General features: G+C 33.5%; 1 protein-coding gene across 1 annotated transcript; it reads right to left on the bottom strand.

Annotated features, from left to right (window-relative positions):
• Nucleotides 1–69: 69 nt before the first annotated feature.
• Nucleotides 70–18,450, bottom strand: LOC137924029 (apoptosis-inducing factor 3). The gene is made up of 4 exons (XM_068767329.1): nucleotides 18,396–18,450; nucleotides 18,167–18,256; nucleotides 17,026–17,360; nucleotides 70–2,095 (listed from the first exon to the last, which is right to left on the bottom strand). Exons 1-4 carry the CDS (start codon nucleotides 18,448–18,450, stop codon nucleotides 797–799), a joined length of 1,779 nt encoding a protein of 592 aa, XP_068623430.1. The 3' UTR covers nucleotides 70–796.
• Between the last annotated feature and the right edge of the window lie 125 nt (nucleotides 18,451–18,575).

Below are 18,575 nucleotides of genomic sequence, written 5' to 3'. Positions count from 1 at the left end.
AAAAAGGTGCATAAAGTGTAAATGATACTCGGCACATAAATATAAACATAACTTTATTGTATTCAAAAACATATAGACATGTAGTATTTTGTGTTATTTTGATAAACTAATATATAAATATTTTAAGATTTAGTAAAAAATTTTAGCATATTAAAAATATAATTTAGTGGTAACCTATAGTATTTGAAAAAGTATAGACAATTATTTCAGATTAATATATATTGAATTATCATCATCCAGTCATCATGGCGATCTTTGGGGAGACCAATGCTATGCACTTGTCGTCCATCAATTGACATGATGACGATTGATTAAATCAAAGTTATACCTTTAAAAGGTATTTTAGTACACTTAATTTTTTAATATGCAAGCAGTATATAACTTTCCCATATCGAGAACTCTATTTGAATTATACATTCTTAATGCAAGCTTTATCACAAAAAAGAAATATAACCTTTTAAAGGAGTTTTTATTAAGCTTTAGCACTTTAAATAAAGTTTATATTTTCCACTTAAATGAATAACTGTAACAACTTTTCTATATTAATCACCTAATTTCAAGTTTGCAAAAAAAAATCTCAAAGCATCATATGACTTCGAAATTGTAAGTACAATATTTTTTAATTAAAATACACACTGGTAAACAATGAATATACTCGTATCCAATTTTAAACTGTAAGTAAATGAATATTTTATAAAGATAAAACTATGATACAATACTTGAAAAATTGTACTTCTTTTTTGTGGGTTGTATTTTTTCCCCAAAATTAATACTGATATGGGCAAAATACTTTAACTTAGTAAATAGTCTTCGTCCACGCAAAAGGATCGTCCTTAAGATCCTTCTTGCATAAAGATCTACCTTGATACAGAAGTTCAGCGAATTGTGATACCACCGGGTCGCGCATACATGAAGCCACTGCTATTACTTTATCTGATTTATCGAAGAAAAATATGACAAATTTTAAGGCTTCTATGTCGCCCTCTATTTGCGTACTTGCTGGCTTGCCACAACCGGCGTATCTGATGGACTTACCGAAGAGCATCGTCCAGAAGTAAGGGACTGTTCTGAGTGGGGTCTCTCTTTTCAGTATGTTAAGGCCTGCGATTTTACCGTGGTACTGAGCGAGACCAATGTGGCCGATGCTCATGGGCTCGTTGTCGTGGGCGAACACGGGCGCGTAGGCGATGTCGCCGCCGGCGAACACGTTGCTGATGTTCGTCTCCAGTTTGTCGGAAACAATAACCGCGCCGTTCGGCCGCAACGCGACGCCGCTATCTTTCAAAAAATCGGTGTAGAACGTAGTTCCCACGCCCAATATCAGCATGTCCGCAGGAACAGTGGTGCCATTTGCAAGTTCAACCGACTTTATCGCTCCATTCTCACCGTTACATTTGGCGATGGTTGTCCCGAAATGGAATTTAACGTTTTTCTCCTCGAACAGTTTTCTCAAACTTCTGCCGATTTCGGGGCCGAATATCTGTCCCAGCGGTTCGCTATCTTTTCCGACGACAGTCATCGATTTGGCTGCTTGCGAGCAGGAAGCCGCGGCCTCTAGCCCAATGAAACTTAATCCGAGAACGACGACATCCTTATCTTTTTCTGAGCCTAGAGCCTTCAGAATATTTACCGAGTCTTCATAATTTCTCACGGTAAATATATTTTTCAGATCTATACCCGGTACGTCGGGCACTCGTGGTTTAGACCCTGTAGCCAAGTACACCGAGCTGTATCGTAACTTCGTGCCGTTGCTCAAATGAACCAATTTCTCTTGTGGCTCAAGTTTAGTAGCTTCAACACCTTTTAAGATGTCAATCTTGGCGTCCTGATAATACTGATTGGTTCTTGCTTGTAGTTTCTCTATATCTGTAGGAGTCGTTATCTTCGATACTTTGACTCTATCGTAAGGAAGGTAGTTCTCTTTAGCGACAATAGTGATACGGCCCTTGAAACCTTCACTACGTAATGTTTCGGCGCACGTGGCGCCCGACGGGCCGCCGCCAATGATTACTGCTGATGATTCATCACACGGCGAAGCCAGTCCCATTTCCTTCGTCCTCTTATTTGATTTTAAATCATTGATTTTTGCTCGCACCTGTAACACCGAAAATTATTATACTGGTATATTACATAAATTGTTTTTTTAAAGGTCTTGTAAGTTATCTACTGCTTTTACTCCTACTTCTTCACTTCATGATACGTTTCAAGTAAATAATTAATAAAAACTACAAAAATGTGAAGACTAGGTCTAACTATGGAAATTTGGGTCGCCGCTGAGTTTCATCCACGCATTAGTAGTAACAATTAATTGCTTAACTAATTGATTGTGCTGTGAATCGATCAAAAAAGTGATCAGCCGCTGAGCTTCTTGAAATATTATTTGCCAACATTGATATGTTAGGTCAGGCCAACATTTTAGTTGTTCACTATCGAAGACAGAAATATTTTCGTAGACCCCCCGATTAGGAATTGAGGATCCTTATTTTTTTGTCATGCAAACGTGGACCCCTGTCGAGTCTTCCATGGACTCTTGGGCATCTATATGGACCTCTTTGAAGCACTGGTCTAGATACTAAGATTCCTCTATAGTCAGGTTACTTTAATAGCAACACTAATGCCAAAAAAAAAACAGTACACGTTTTCGTAAAATTTTATAGTGTTAATACATATAATAAATAATACATCTGTTACTTAGATTTACATAAACGTTCAATGTAGATGCAGCAGTAGATTACTGCATGTATAAATTTAGACGTCGACTCAGGTGTGAGTCATATAGATTAATACAACTCAAATACGCTAACAAACTATGGTCAGGGTTGATTATATATGTATAAAAAATTATTACATAATTTTTGGAATCCAATAATTGATCACCATATATACGCTCTCATTATCACCGAGCAACGGAAAGAAATCGTTCACCATGATGTTTGTACAATGAAATAACTGTTAAAATTAATTTAGGTATATAGAATTTGTATAGGTTAGGTAAGCTTAGGTTTGTTGTAGGTTCAAACCTTTCAACCTCGGTTCGTTAGAATAGGGCTTAGGTATCCGCATTCAGTCGTAAAAGTCAATTTAAAAGGATGTTGACGGTGGGGGCCATCACCGTCTATTTAAAATGAACCTGAGAAGGCCAGGAACGCGAATACTTCGCGGTACTTCGCCTGACCCAGCGGCCGCCTAAGGTACGGACGCGGCCATTGAGTGGGTTTTAGTGGATAGGATTCCCACATAACCTTATCCTTTCACATCAATGAGGACAATATACCCCTGCATCTCGTGTCTATTCCGAAGATTACCCGAACGGAACAAAGGAAAAGGTTAGTTGTTAGTTAGTCTGATGGAAAATTACCAGGGTGAACAACAATTCTGTAAATAGAGCAACGATAAGCAAATACTTGTAATATTAGATAATAAATTAAATCAGTATAAGTATAAAATATCGTATTCAACGCTACGTAATTAACATTGCCTGTCATTTGGCCAACCCTAAGCGATAATGTTCAATATTTGTAATATATAAGCCGAAAATCGTCGTACAGTGGTGGTTAGCGTTGCACCTTTATTAACTATTACGTTATAGCCGCAGCCGAGTATGTCAACAATGAACGCGACGTGCTATTAACACAATAACGTCGCCAAATTACTTCGATAATATAGCATACACAAATATAGAAACATTTGCTGGACGAGTCTAAGTGTATGCATCTTTAAAGTTCCACAACATTTCTTGGACCTTCCGTTTGTTAGTTTTAAATCTAAAATTAAAAGTATATCATTAAATAAATCTTATTAAAGGGGTTTTGTTTAATGAAAATTTGTGGAACTCGCTTTGTAGACTCATCTACATGGTTGATATAATATACGTGATACATTGTTAAAATTATTTTAAAAAGATTTATGGCCGGTTCCTTTTAGCATATAAGAATTCAGAGCCGGTGGATGCTTACTACTTATGTAAAAATATTCGGCGATTCAATAGTGCCTATAAATCCGTACAATAAAGATATGAATATTAGAAATCACGACCTAAGCGATAAATAAAAAAAAATTGTAGATGTCATTCGTTAATTTCAAATGCGATGTCGATAGTCTAATCTTTACAAAGATGATTTGCAAAAGTTCTTCAAATCATTGATTTCCTTATTTTTTATTATCACTTTATCACGCGGCCATCTTTAGGCGTTTATTGCCAGTTGGCATATGAACTGCGTATACAAATATGTAATATATGATACAACAGATTTTAAAAGGCCGCTTCATTTAAAAACTGTTGTATCATATATGAACGATGATTCGGCTGATTTCATAACCCCGTGTCGGTGTAAACTATTCGATAAATATTTCTAAACTATAATGTATACAGAGTGATTGGTTTCAAATGTAAAATCTTTAAAGGGTTTATTGTATAGTTCATTTGTTAGCAAAAACCCAAAGCTTTAACATCTTTTTCCAATCACACCATGTAAACACTCTAAAACTCGATCTGGATGCGACAGGATAATAATTACTGACAATGCAAAGGCTGTAGGGACATATAGTAATTAATAATTAATTTTAATATGTAGTAAGCCTGTACGTTTTATATTGTTTCTGAAACGATTGCTTTGTAAATAGGGTTTTTACATATACATCCCCTATTAAAGGTTATACATCTATAACCAATTACCATGTATAATGGTATAGCACTTAATGTACTCTTTTTAAAAAAATGATGAATCTAAGTTTTTACCTCGCTAAATAGTCAACTAAATATGTAAGTTTAGCAATAGCAGCCCAGCGGTATGGAACCGAGACTTATGGTCGTAGCAGGGGCGGCTTAACCTATAGTGCAGGGTGTGCAATGCACATGAGCGCCGCCACGCTCCCTGAGATAGATAGCTAAGAGCATCGTCTTGGAATGTATCGCGGTTCGCCGCTTAGTTTCGCAACAGAGATGTGCTACAGGCATAAAAACAATGAGTCTTATTCTGCCGTCATAAAAAAGGCCGTAACTAATAACATATAGTAAGCTATACCTACTTATAAAAAAAGCTTGTTGGAATATGAAAAAAAACTTTCTTGTTACGACGACAAAATTAATAGTTATAGCCGCGAGTTAGGTGTCAGGCCTAGGGGCGCCAAGGTTCCATTGCACACGGGCGCTATACGTGCTAAAGCCGCCCCTGGTTCGTAGTATTTCAGGGTACAATCTTATATAATTCATACTTTGTACATTAATTATATAAGATTGCCAATGCACATAAGTTTCCAGAGGATGGGCAGCGTAATGCTATGTTATGATATCACAAATCGTTCAAATATTGAACACTGATAAGATTACTTTTAAAATATCACTCGCCACTTTTAAATTATCTATTTATCATTTGTTGTAATTTGATTGTGTTCCAAATTATTGATTGAATTGTTAATAATTAAAATAATATATATATATATTTATAAACGTCTGTGCAAAATTTGTGAGTCCATGGCTTCTGAATTATTATTTCAGAAGCCAATGTCTTCCCAATTATAATCTAGAATCAACGTTCAAAAAAGTTATGTAATATTTAATTGTTAAGGTCGTTGGAAGACTCGTTAGCTTGCTTCCAACCGGTCTTTGAGTTTGCGCGGAGGTCTACGTCCAGCGGTGACATGTTACGACTGAAATGATGATGATGATTTGTTATCAATGATCATCGTAGAACGAGACACGATGGATATTTATCAAACATTATCGACTACGACTAGAAGTTCCAAAATAGTCTATATCAGCTTCTCAGAGGCGCGCATTTTAACCCTTAAATGCATGACTTTTATTTATAATTTAAACAAAACATATATTTTGCAGGTAACACTACAATGCAGGGAAAATTAAGAATTTTTATACATATTTATACTTATATATTGAAAAAACTTTATGATCTGCAACATACACAACACTAAGCATTTACTTTTCAATGTAGTACTCTTTTTACGTTTAAGTGGTATGTTGCAGTCATTCATCATTATGCATTATATATAAGGATCATTTTAGTAGTAGATATTTTAGGAGAGATTAACATATCTGTTTTTTTTTTAAAAACCAATAAATCCTTAAGCGATAACGTTTGAAATTATGATGATGAACATGTTAATCATTTGTACATGTAAGAAATTTACGAACTTGAAAATCAATTTATTAAGTGTATGTGCATATTTGTAGACGCGTGTTACTTTATGGTATGTGCAAATTCTGCATGGGACCACAGAAAAGCCGCGGCGCTGGTTTTCCATTGGCCCGTGGTGTTATATAGGACCAGTGGCGTACCTAGAACTTTTGCCGGCCGGGGCGATCTCCAGTTTGCCGCCCTTTCTATTATATGTCAATCAAATAGTGGTTGTTGATTTAAAATAATATTGATATATCACTTCAAAGTAATCATATAAACTTTTCAAAAGAAATGACATTTATATACTGACATCAAAAAATTTTAGTTAGGAAAAAATGCCGAACAAAGTCGTAAAGATCCTTTTACGAATTCAACGAATTTTATGAATACAATAAAATAAAAATATTATCTTGTTCTTGAATTAGAATCCAAAATTTACACTAAAATGCATTTATATACACCGAGGAATAATATTCGAAATCATAAAGTTAATCATAATTTATATAAATCAAATATTAAACTTATAATAATCATTTATTATTAAAGAAAGAAAATAAATTTGAAATGAATAAGTTGCTTTTTACAACTATAAGTAAATATAAAAAATGCCGCCCCAAGGTAAGTGCCGCCCGGTGTGGACCGCCCCCCCCCCCTAGGTACGCCACTTTATAGGACATAGTAATAATTACATATGTATATATATACATATATATGTATATATATTATAGGTGTTAAAAAACCGCCAACTGCTCACTCTGTCCCAAATTTGTGAGCGATAGGCGTTAGGTTGGTTAGCACGTTTTATGTTTTGTGACGCCTCATTGTACAGTTTATTGTGATTTTAGTAATATTTTTATAAGCCTTGATGTAAAGAGAGTTATTCAGCACTATTTTTTAAAAAATGCTATTCATTCTCGATATATAAGAGCAACAATGTGGACACGTCTTAATGTTTAAGGACATATAAATTAGAAGTTACATCAGTCTTTGGCCGGCCACCTAATATAAAAACATACATGACTAGTCATTTTTAATTCTGCCGTCGTACGTGTCCGAATTCTCGAGGGCATTCTTATGAAATATCAGATATATACTCAGTTAAAACGACGTTAATTGTATCTAATTCATACACTTCAATATTTTTTTATTATCTTAATTTTTAACTTTGCTGCGCTATTTTAGAACAGGATTTATACGTTTGAAAATGAGCGGAGAACTTGATATTGTAAAATTAATAAATAATACATTAACTTAATAGCATCTGTTATCAATTTTAATTAAGGTTATTGGACGACGCTGGGAACAGGCCTGTTCCGGTTCTATTAGAAATCTATGGGGAAGGCCTTAATCTAGCGGTGGACATCTTATAGCTAAAATAATGATGATAATTTATTGTCAATGATCAGAAATGAAGCATTTGTTTTCTTTGCTAATATTAAAAACAAGACACGGAGAACATTCATCTAACAATAGTTGTCCACAACGATTTCCCACAGTTCCGATATTAATAAGGAAATATTGTAGTAATTTCTACACTCCTAATTTAAAAAGTTCAAAAGTCATTTATTAAAAAGAAGAACAAGTTCGTCCGTCTTTCATTTAGTTTTCGTAAATTTGGCTTACTATAATTTACTTTTTTATAATATATTTACGTACTTTACTGATAATTACACTTAATATTTACGGAATTTTCTACTTATTTATACAGCTAACTCATGAGAAAACAATAGCAAGTAACCTCACTTTACCAACTGCATAGTTTTATATTGTTAATATTTTGTATCAAGACGAGATACTTAGAGACAAGTTTTTAATATAGTTTGGCTTTTGGGATCTGTGATTCAATTTAGAAAAGTGATCACTTTCCCAAACTAGTTTACGGGCTACGACGCAATCCTTTCGACGCTGCGCAGAAGTTTATATTTCAATAGTGTTGCGTTTTGGCTCGTGACCTTCAGACGCCTTTTCTATGAAGTTCAAGGTTATTTTATTTGCACGTGTTCTATCATAAAAGTGATATTAAATATACATCTGATACTATGTATTCAAATAGAATATCTAATTAAATTTTAAGGTGACTGGCAATACTAAAATTTTTACATATCTATAGGCTGAATGTTTATGATAACAGTTCCCTTCAAAACCCAAAGGTCCGCACGATAATCTAGTCCAACATTCTGAATTATCTTACTTAGATAAGTATTATAGTAATAATGAAATAAAATGTTTGTCATACTTTACGATAAACCTCGTCTGAGAATACAGGTATTTTTTTTCTAATTGCCAGAGTATTAGATTATTCAACAGAACTTTGACATTATTTTTTGTTCAGCCGATAGACAGCCACTGCACGGTATAAGCCTCCTCTAAAGAAAGCTTCGATGAACGGTCTTGCACTTCTCGCTATCTTAACTATAAAATGCAGTCCAATTATATTTTTACTTTCTTCTTCTTTTCAGCCGGTGGACCCCCTCTACAAAGCAGTGGCCTCCCCCTATCGTCACGATGACCTTTGTTGCCCGCTTCTAGTGACTTCACGCGACTATAACTATCTCGTCGGTCCAGTGGGGGTCCTAACGGGGATTCTACCAACGCCACATTTACCTGCTCGTGGTCGCCAGTCGAGAGCCTTTCAGCCCCAACGGCCATCACGAACGGACGAGCAATTCTTAGCTATATCTGTGATCGTGGTTCTTCTGCGGATCTCCTACTTCTAATTCGATCTCGCAGCGAAACTCCGAACATAGCCCTCTCCATTGCTTTCTGGATGATCTTGTGCTTTGTTATGAGGCCTGTCGTAAGTGACCACGTCTCGGTTCCGTATGTCGTCATCGGTAACATTAGTCAAAGACCTTCGTCTTCAAACAATACGGTTTTTGGGAAGAGAAGAGGTTTCGGAGCTTCCTGAACTCTTACATTACTATTTCATGATGTTATATATACTATACCAGATATACTATCTCTATATAACAGACCCAACTCCTACTATAAATATTTCCCCAAAGAGTAATAGCCTAGAGTAAACTTGTAAGATTTTATAACCTTTAAAATGTGAAAGTCACCTCGCAAACTAACCACAGGTCGGTTACAAAATTTGTTTTCTTTTGTAATCGTTATAAAGTTATGTAATCGGTTTCCTTTAGAGCGACTACTACTAATACACAAGGTTTCTCTATTACTCTACATTTATATTAAATATATAACATTTTTAAAATAGTTTGTTTCCTTCATGTAAAACGAGAAAGGTTTTTTTTTAAACATTCATATGTTCGTTTTGTTGGTTTTGGCAAACTACTCCGTCATCTGGTCAAGTTTTTTTTTATTTTTTAGTTATACAGGATGGTTGGATATAGATGTAAACGCTTTAAAGGTGTGAATGCTATACATATGCTGTCAATAAATGTTCGATAAACTTTATCAAAAAAATCAATGGTTTTAGAAATAATAAGTAACTTAATGATAGTATAGTACAAACAAGCCTTGTCAAAATTCAGACTACTATATATTAAAATTAATTATTGTTTACAACCTTCTCTGCACACTGTCATACCGGAAGTAATTGACTCGTCGCACCCGTCGCCCAAAAATCAATGTAACATAGTTCAGAGTGAAAGTTATACAGGTTGAATGTAAAAATGTTAAAGCATTTTGCTGACAAATGAGTATACGTTCACTATTTAATGCTTTTACATCTATTTTCAATCATCCTGTACAGCATTCCCATTATCGAATGTAATCTAATCTAACCGTAAATCTAACCATGGTGTTGTAACCTTCCGCTTATGTCTGGAACACGAAAAAGTACTAACGTGACCTTCAATTCATTATTTGCCGTCACATTCGTCCGCTAGAACCGAATGAGACGTTGGAATGTTAGCTACGGGATCGTAACCTTGTCAACAAATACAGATAATATATTAAGGGGGACCGGAAAGTTGTAGTTTTTTTTATTCCTAATCAATAATATATTCAACTTCGTTATCAACAACCTTTTGCCATCTAGTATACAAATTTTCAATGCCGGAGTGATAAAAATCAATCGTTTTTTTTGTGAAATGACATTACTTTCCGGTCATCCTAATAGTCATTGAATAGTTGACTTGCAATTTGTATAGATTTTCGCTCCGGTCAAGCGTAATTACTTTAAGAGCGCAATTCTAGTGACGGTTGAATAAAAAAACAATAAATTTACAAAATCGGTTTAGTATTTTTAATTTATTTAATTCCAAACGGATTCTAAAATATGCAATTCATGAAAAACTATTACAATTTAATTTTAAAAAGTTTTTTTGTTGTATTTAGCAAATGTGGTTTGCCAGTTTGTATTTACAAAGATTTCTTCCTTTCTTCATACAGTACGTATTTCACCAGATTGCAAGACCGTTAAACTTTTCAGCTCTTTGTGAACACTCCATAGAACGAGGGCGCGTGACACGATCTCAAACCCTAATCAACCATATAATTGTTTAATGATGTAAAGAGCTTCAGTGCATTTGTACTTAAGAATTATATTTAATAATTTTATAATTTATTTGAATTATGCCAGCGTTTATTAAGCCTCGGGGTTCCGTGGAGATCACTCAAGGGTTTCGCGAAAGTTACGTGCTTTTTAAAAACATCTAAGCAACATAAAGTAATTAAAATTTAATGACGTAACTAAATTCTACTTACTTATCTGATAGTCGGTACAAATGCGATAGTACGACTTAGCGAATTGTTTAACGGCGCGGCCGGGACTATTTTTGGTATTTAAAAGCAGCGACCCTGGTATAATGATAGGAAATTCCGTTATCGGTTGTTCCCCGTCTCAATTCTTAATTGATCATTACACTGAAGGTATCCGGACATAACAGTCACTTGCTGATGTAACTTGATGGAATCTGACATAAGAATTGATACAATCAATTAAGCCTAATATAAAGTACATTTGTGTTGATAAAAAGCCATATCGTTCATGCCATCAAATTTTTGATTTTACTCCTATAAATGTATGTTTAAATTGTTGGAAGAACTTTCGTGTTGATTTTGAATTACTTTTTAAAGAAAATATTATTTTTTTAAATTATCGTCCTTTTTGTTGCACATTAAAAGTACGCTATCGAAACAAACTAGGGGATCAACTAATGAAAAAAATTAAGAAATGTTGCATTACCTCATTAAAAAAAAAACTAAAAATTATATAAATTAGTTTCATATGCGTTTAAACATAAAAGCACGTCAATGCCAAAAGATGTTAAAAATGCTATCGCACTAATGCGTTTCGGGCTTATTCATAGATGACGAATCAGGAACAATCGACATACATCGGCGTTGGCCGCGTCACATTGGTGTATTGTATGATTTTAGGATAACTAATCGCATCGGTACGCTTAGTTAATTTATTTTATATATATTATATATTTATTTTTATCAATTTTCGATAATGAAGCAAATATTGTAAAAGAAATCACGAAAAAGCGTTTGAGTTTATTTTTGTACACAAGTGGTCACTAATATCAAAAGGAAGCCAGAAGCATTTTTTTTTCGTCTTTTACAAGCAGTCACTTCAAAAAATCCTATGTTGATGAATAAATAAACGATAAAAAAATTCTTACATAGTTATGTACATGGCAGCTTATATTACTATTTTCTAATTACAATGCAAGCAGGACGGCCTTAAGGCTCTGAAAGACGGCTTTTCTACGCAAATTTGACAATACATTATTAATAATTATTAATATTATTCACCCATTATTTATTCAAATGTCATAAAAAATTCGATACAGATATTACTATACGTATTAACCAGTTCATTCCATTTCAAGATATTAACGATAACAAATCGGGTTTTATCGAAAGGGGACAAAAGAATAACGAATTAGAGCAAATTGATAATGTGTTTATATGGTTGCTAAATAAGAAGTACTATTTGACTTCGTTAAGTTGCGCAAGAAACACAGTGCTAAAAAATTAGTATGCATATCTAATAACAAAATTGTTTTATACTGCTATTGAAAAGAACATCATCATTATTTACGCCGGCGAGTGCACAGACTTCTTTATTAAAGTCGTCGAAAGACGCCAGAAGCAGGCTGCTTCTTACATTAATTGAAATGTAAGGGGGAGGCCTATATCTATCAGTGGAAGTCGCCATATCTACCTATAGAAGCCCAGTGCAAGGCATGTCTCCACCAAAAATATCTATAGGTCACTTTCCATAATCGCACCACTTGACAGGCGGATTCGGGACCGCTGCCGCCCATCTTCTGGATACTTGTTTACGACTAGTAACCAACCCGTATAAGTAATGCATAAAGTGTGAATTATATAAGATTATATCCCGGGAATAGAACCGTGAACCTACGATTAGTCGTATACTACTACAGACCAACTACCAATTTTATAGCAACAAAAACCTAATATATAATTGTTATAGTAAAATAAATTGCAAAACCTTTAACAATATATATAGACATAAAAAGTAATTTAAATTGATTAAGCTCTCTGGTCTCAGATCCGCGAGTCTATAGTTCAATAGTTGTAAAAAAACATGTTCCTAATAAGTATGTATGCCAGTTACTGTTAAAAAATGCTGTGTAACCAATACATATGAGTGTACTTGGGCAAGGTTTATATGTATGTGCGTGATGTGATACCGCTTTATGATAAAAGATTATTATGGGGTAAACACATATTTTCTAATGCCATATTAATTAAAAAAAATTGTTGCGGGTAAACGAATATTTGATAGTTTTGTTGGGAGGTATAATTATTTACTAGCGGCACTGATAGAATTGTCACTTGCAACGTTCAGCGTTTCGCTTCGGTATATCCTATTCTTTGTTACGCTCTTAGTTGAGTGTACGATGCTCCGAAAGAGTATATACTCGTATAGTTGTATATACTCATAATTACCAGAATATGTTAGGTACGTGAACCCTAGTCGTTTTTAAGATAGGTAGGAGAAAAATATGTGATTTTTTTTTAATTTCAAAGCTCATCATATTTAGCGTTGAAATTAAAATAAATATTCATCATTGAGATGATGTATTTTAAACTTATATACAGCAATGACTAACTGCTGTAAAATCAGAAGGCATTAAGGTAGTTTGAAACAAAAATTTCACGAGCAAAGGCCTATTTATTATGTATAAGTTTAAAATTTATTATGTATATATTTATTATCTATAAAAAAGTTGTTAAGAAATTGCTGAACATACATGGAGGTGAACTGGATAGCTACTAAAGTCCACCGTCCCTGAACCACTTTTGTTCTATGCGTCTTATTACATCTTGTATATGTGTAGAACAAATCTAAAATAATGTCACTAGTATTTTACTTACTGCTTATATAATTTTGTGTTAAAATTAAAACCTTTGTTAATGACTTCTTTGGCGCAAAACACAAGGTAATTTAGTCTGAATCCTAAACCGCTATGTTATTGCTATTTACCACGTCAAAATCATGACAATTGAACTTTATGCTCTATCTTACACATACCATTACCTCCAACGTTCATTTGTACATCCAATAATGTATAATTAAGGCATACTATGGCTAACAAATTGATGTAAAAAGAAGGAATAAAATCATGGTAAGAAGCTTCTACGAATTTCCCATAGTCAGTTTAACCAGCTAACATTAGCGAAAGTATTGACTTGTGTGTGACATGTAACCTTCTGCAAGCGGATAACGTAATATGGAACTTATCCATTCGTTAGTCACACGATAATGAATTCCTAGTAGTTTATCTTTGAAAGTAGAATACGGTAAAAACACAATACGAAAATGAGTAATAATAACTGAACTTTATTGCTTATTACTATATACATATATACTATATGTTATATTCTTGGCGGTATGCATAAAAGATACCTCGCCTTCTGTGCTAGTTGACAGTTTACGGAAAGATAAGGTTCACCTTCCAAAAATAACAGCTTAAATATAAAGTCAATTTAAGAAGTTGCGCATATTCATGTTCGAATGGCGACCACGAGCCGGAAGACCCAAACTAAGTGGACCAACCATAAAGTAAAGGTCGCGGGAAGTTGCTGAATGCGGGCAGCGCTAGACCGGTCATTGTGGCGACCCTTGGCGAAGGCCTATACCTTGTAGAAGGCGTCTATAGGCTTATATGATGATGGTGATGATGATGATGCGCGTTACATACAATGGTTACTGATGAGGAAACTAGTAGGTGTAGCAGAAAGAACAGACCAATGCAACCAGGCAATTGCAATAATCTATAGTTTATGCACAATTGTTTAAACTATCCCGGGAATCGAATCTTAAAAATTCTCAATCCTCCGCCGACGGGCTATCTTTGCTCAATACATATACAAAACACAAAATTAGAAAAGAAAGACGTTATCTGCAAACTCGATATGGCATTATTAAAATGGATACCAAATGTTTTTCTTGTTTGGCCAAAATCATCACTAGCTATGTACACTAGGTTTGTGAAAAAAAAATGCAGGCTCCTTTTAATACAGTCCTATTGGATATCCACGGGAGGAACATGTATCGGACGTCCTATAGGTGTTATAATCACGATGATATAATATTAGAAAAAATTACTATTTTTAAAAGAGAGCGTTGAGTTTTTTCTTATCGTCTATTAAAAATTGGGAAGCTGTAAGTAAAAGGAATAGATGAATATCTCTAAGGACATTAAAATTCCTTTCGTATAAGGCGGAGAACGCAAGCCATTCCGCTATCGCTCTCTCTGAATTTTTATTAGGAATACGGATTCCAATTTATATTTTAATATACATCTTGAGGCGCGCTATATTATTGTAATTTTACTATTTAATTCGTTTTTAAGGACATAAGTTTGAATCTGTTTGAATGTCTAGGAAAAAAATGTATATAGGACGGTTCAATTTAGGAATGTCGTCTAATTTTAGGAAATAGTTGATTAGTGGTAGCCCAGAGGCAGAGGACTGGGACTTGCGATCGTAAGTCCCGAGTTCTATTCCCGATATACAATATTAAATAAATAAAACGCAATTAGTACTCGCAAACTCTAAAAAAAAAATATGTCATCATCACTTAATTCGTAAGGCGTCCATTGTCAGACATAGACCTCCACATAATTTTCCAATAGGACTTGTTGAACGTGGCCTGCATCTAGTGACTTTCGAAGATCCTAACAATATTTATATACGTAAGAGGAAATTTACAAATCCATAAATTTCCATACATTCCCCTACTTTATGACAATTATAACGAACCAACATTTATTATTACTATATACTTATTTTTTATATCATTTGTGTATACATTTACATAGATGTACAGGGTGAGTGGTTAGAGATATATACACTTTAATTAGAGTGAACGCATAGCTGTTTCAGCATAGAAGTTGCAAGTCACTTTAACAAGAGACTGAACTATGAAATAAATATTCTTATATTCTTATATACTTTGCAAAGCACCTTTGAATAGCCAAAATATTGTTATAGTGTACATTTGAATATATTATATCATACTAGCTGTTCCCGCAAACGTTGTTTTGCAAAAAAAAATAGGGTTTTAATTAACAAAAAAAAATAGGGGTTGATCGTAGAGGGGTGAAAATTTAAGGTTGTATGTATTTTTGTATGCTGTATCATAATAAAATAAAAACCAAAAAAATTGTCTAAAAAATTAAAAAAAAAATTTAGGGGTGGACCACCCTTATCACTTAGGGGTATGAAAAATAGATAGTAGCCGATTCTCAGATCTACTGAATACGCATATAAAATTTGGTAAAAGTCGGTCAAGCCGTTTAGGAGGAGTTCAAGTTCGAACACCGTGACACGAGAATTTTATATATTAGATTAGCCGATGGATGCCCTCTACAAGGCATAGGCCTCCCTCAAAGATGGTCACGATGACAGGTGCTGCGTTGCACACATTCAACGAGATGGAGGTCTGCCTACGCCGCGTCTACTCGCTCGTGTACTTTACTCGAAAACCATTAGACTCCAAAGACGGTTTGTTACATTATTAACACCGGTTATTAATTCTACTGCTCCAATCAGGCATATAATGACAGCTGATGCCTTACAATACGAAAAATACACCGGCCCCCTTTACGATTTGCAAATGAGATCATCATCACAACATCTATATAAAAATTGAATTATTAATAAATTTACAAAAGTTTTAAATTAATCAATACAACTACCTCTCTTGCATGATCTCCATTTTTAATGGACCCAAATCAAATCCTTTATTTTAAGATGGCACTAAAGTTGTTAGACATCAAAATAATTTATGAGAACATCATAATAAAATATGTTAAGTAACTAATCATTACAAAAATTTATTGTAATTAAAGCATTATTCATTTAAATAATGACAAAACTCTCATCACAACTATCTCTATTTAAGTAAATATTTATCTACAAACATATATATAATGTATACAGAAGAGATTTTTGCTTATATACTTTCTCAACACTATATCTTTGGAACTATAAGGCTCAGAGAATTGAAATATCATAACCAATGATTATTCCTCTCACCAATAAGAGATCAACTAAAAATGGATTTTTCAAAAGTCCAAGCCCCAAGCCTAAGTCTCAAGCAAGTTGAGATGGTCTTTCACATAAAAAAGAAATATTTTGAAACTATAGCAATAGTAAGTATATACCCTGGGCTCTAATATTTTTTGGCATATTAAAAATGATTAAGAATAAATTTGATAAAATTATATAAGAGGCAGTGTGGGCTATGCGAAGGAGGCAAGGTTATTAATAGGCAGCTAGTTTACATGTTTGTCATATATATAATTATATATATGATATTATGGTATTAAACAAATACAACACAGAAAACTCTTTTTCTTTTTAACCATCTTCTGAACTTAAAATGTGGTTTGTTGTACTAGTAAAAAAACTATTTTTTTAGGTGAAAACTTACCTTGACTTCTCCCTTTTCAGTTACAGTAACCTGGTAACACGGCAATGAGTCAAACCCTGGGAAGTCCTCAATATCTCCAGTTTTCAGATCGAAACATGCACCATGCCAGGGACAACGCACTCTGCCATCTCCTAATGCACCAGACACAAGAGGTGCACCATAATGGGTACATTTGGTACCAACTGCACTGAATTCACCCTTCTGTTTCACAAGCAACACTTTGCCTTCTTCTCCTATTTCAAACACTTTCATCTCATTCTCCTTAAGATCATTTGCTTTACAAACAACAGATTCCACATATTCTTTGCTTGATTCAGTGCGAGAAATAGTTCCTCCTATTAAACAAATTAGAATTTTATTCTGTGAATAATGCTCTTTTTATTTAATATATAAACAGTTAATACTCTGAATATGACAACCTCTTACTAATATTACTATTACACAATGTTACTTTAGCAGTGAAATTTGTCTTAAATGCAGAATTTGGTAATGTACTAGAAAAACTATTTATAAAGTGTTTGCATTAATAGTGAATAGAAAATAATTGTATTTGTTAATAATAATAAACACTTGTTAAAACTAAATTATTATCATACTCTCTCACCCTACAGTTCATTTAGTAATAATTTTGTGAAAGTAACACTGGTCATCTAAGTATATTAAAAATTTTTAAAGCCCATGTATAAATTTACTGTAAAACGTTTTCTGAATAAATTACTTGGTTTAGTTATTTGTATATTATCTAAAAAACTTATGAACTTCTGACACTTAAAAATAAATTTGAATAAATTTTTCAAACAGAAAGGCAAACAATGTCATATGCGTTACCTGATTTAAAATGATAGGCTAAGACATCACTGCTAAAAACTTTAACGTTACTTTTTATACACACCAGACTTAATTTACTGAACCCTAATCGATCGAACGACTCGAACTTAAACCTACCTAATTTTTATAATAAAATATGTAAAAATAACAAAAAAATGTACATAAAAAAGACACCATAAACACAATTACAAAATTCTTTTCTTGCCTCAAAAATAACATTATTTAAAAATTAAGATGAGCAATAGAGAGAACACAAGTATGAATGAATATACTTACACACATGTTATTTTAAATAATCATAAAACATACTTACGATTTTCTTTATCGTTTTTGTTTGGTCCACAATTGGGAGAAAATGATCTGGAAGATGAACTTCCCATGACTCTGTTTATTAAAACACGATCTATAAAAATATATATTTAGGTGATTACAATGCGAGTTTAATCGTTATTAGAAATGTAATCATACAGTAAAATTATAACATTGAAAAATTTTACAGTAGTAAGTATAATTATTAACTGTTTCGAAGCGAAAGGAGTTACCTTGAACAAAAAAATTAACAACCTTGTTCAAGTTGTAGCGGCTAAATGCAAACATTTTTATGTATACAGAATGAGTACTTTTTTATTACACTTATGTTTTGTGTGGAGGGAAGGCTTATGGCTCGGTATTTTTAACTAAGTTATTTACTTTTAAAACAAATTATTTCTTAAATAAAGATT

This window comes from Battus philenor, unplaced genomic scaffold, assembly GCF_028537555.1.
Source record: "Battus philenor isolate CCGP_79_NKW_IND1 unplaced genomic scaffold, ilBatPhil1.0.hap1 SCAF_23, whole genome shotgun sequence".
Taxonomy (NCBI): Eukaryota; Metazoa; Arthropoda; class Insecta; order Lepidoptera; family Papilionidae; genus Battus; species Battus philenor.
Note: the sequence above shows the minus strand (reverse complement) of the source record. Positions and strands in the feature narration are given on the sequence as shown.

Excerpts from the sequence above, each read along its gene's own strand:
- LOC137924029 (XM_068767329.1), bottom strand. The coding sequence starts at position 18,450 with ATGTTTGCATTTAGCCGCTACAACTTGAACAAGGTTGTTAATTTTTTT. Across the intron at positions 17,361-18,166 it reads CAAAAACGATAAAGAAAATC|GAGGAACTATTTCTCGCACT; the intron begins GTAAGTATGTTT and ends TTTGTTTAATAG. Across the intron at positions 2,096-17,025 it reads CTGAAAAGGGAGAAGTCAAG|GTGCGAGCAAAAATCAATGA; the intron begins GTAAGTTTTCAC and ends TCGGTGTTACAG.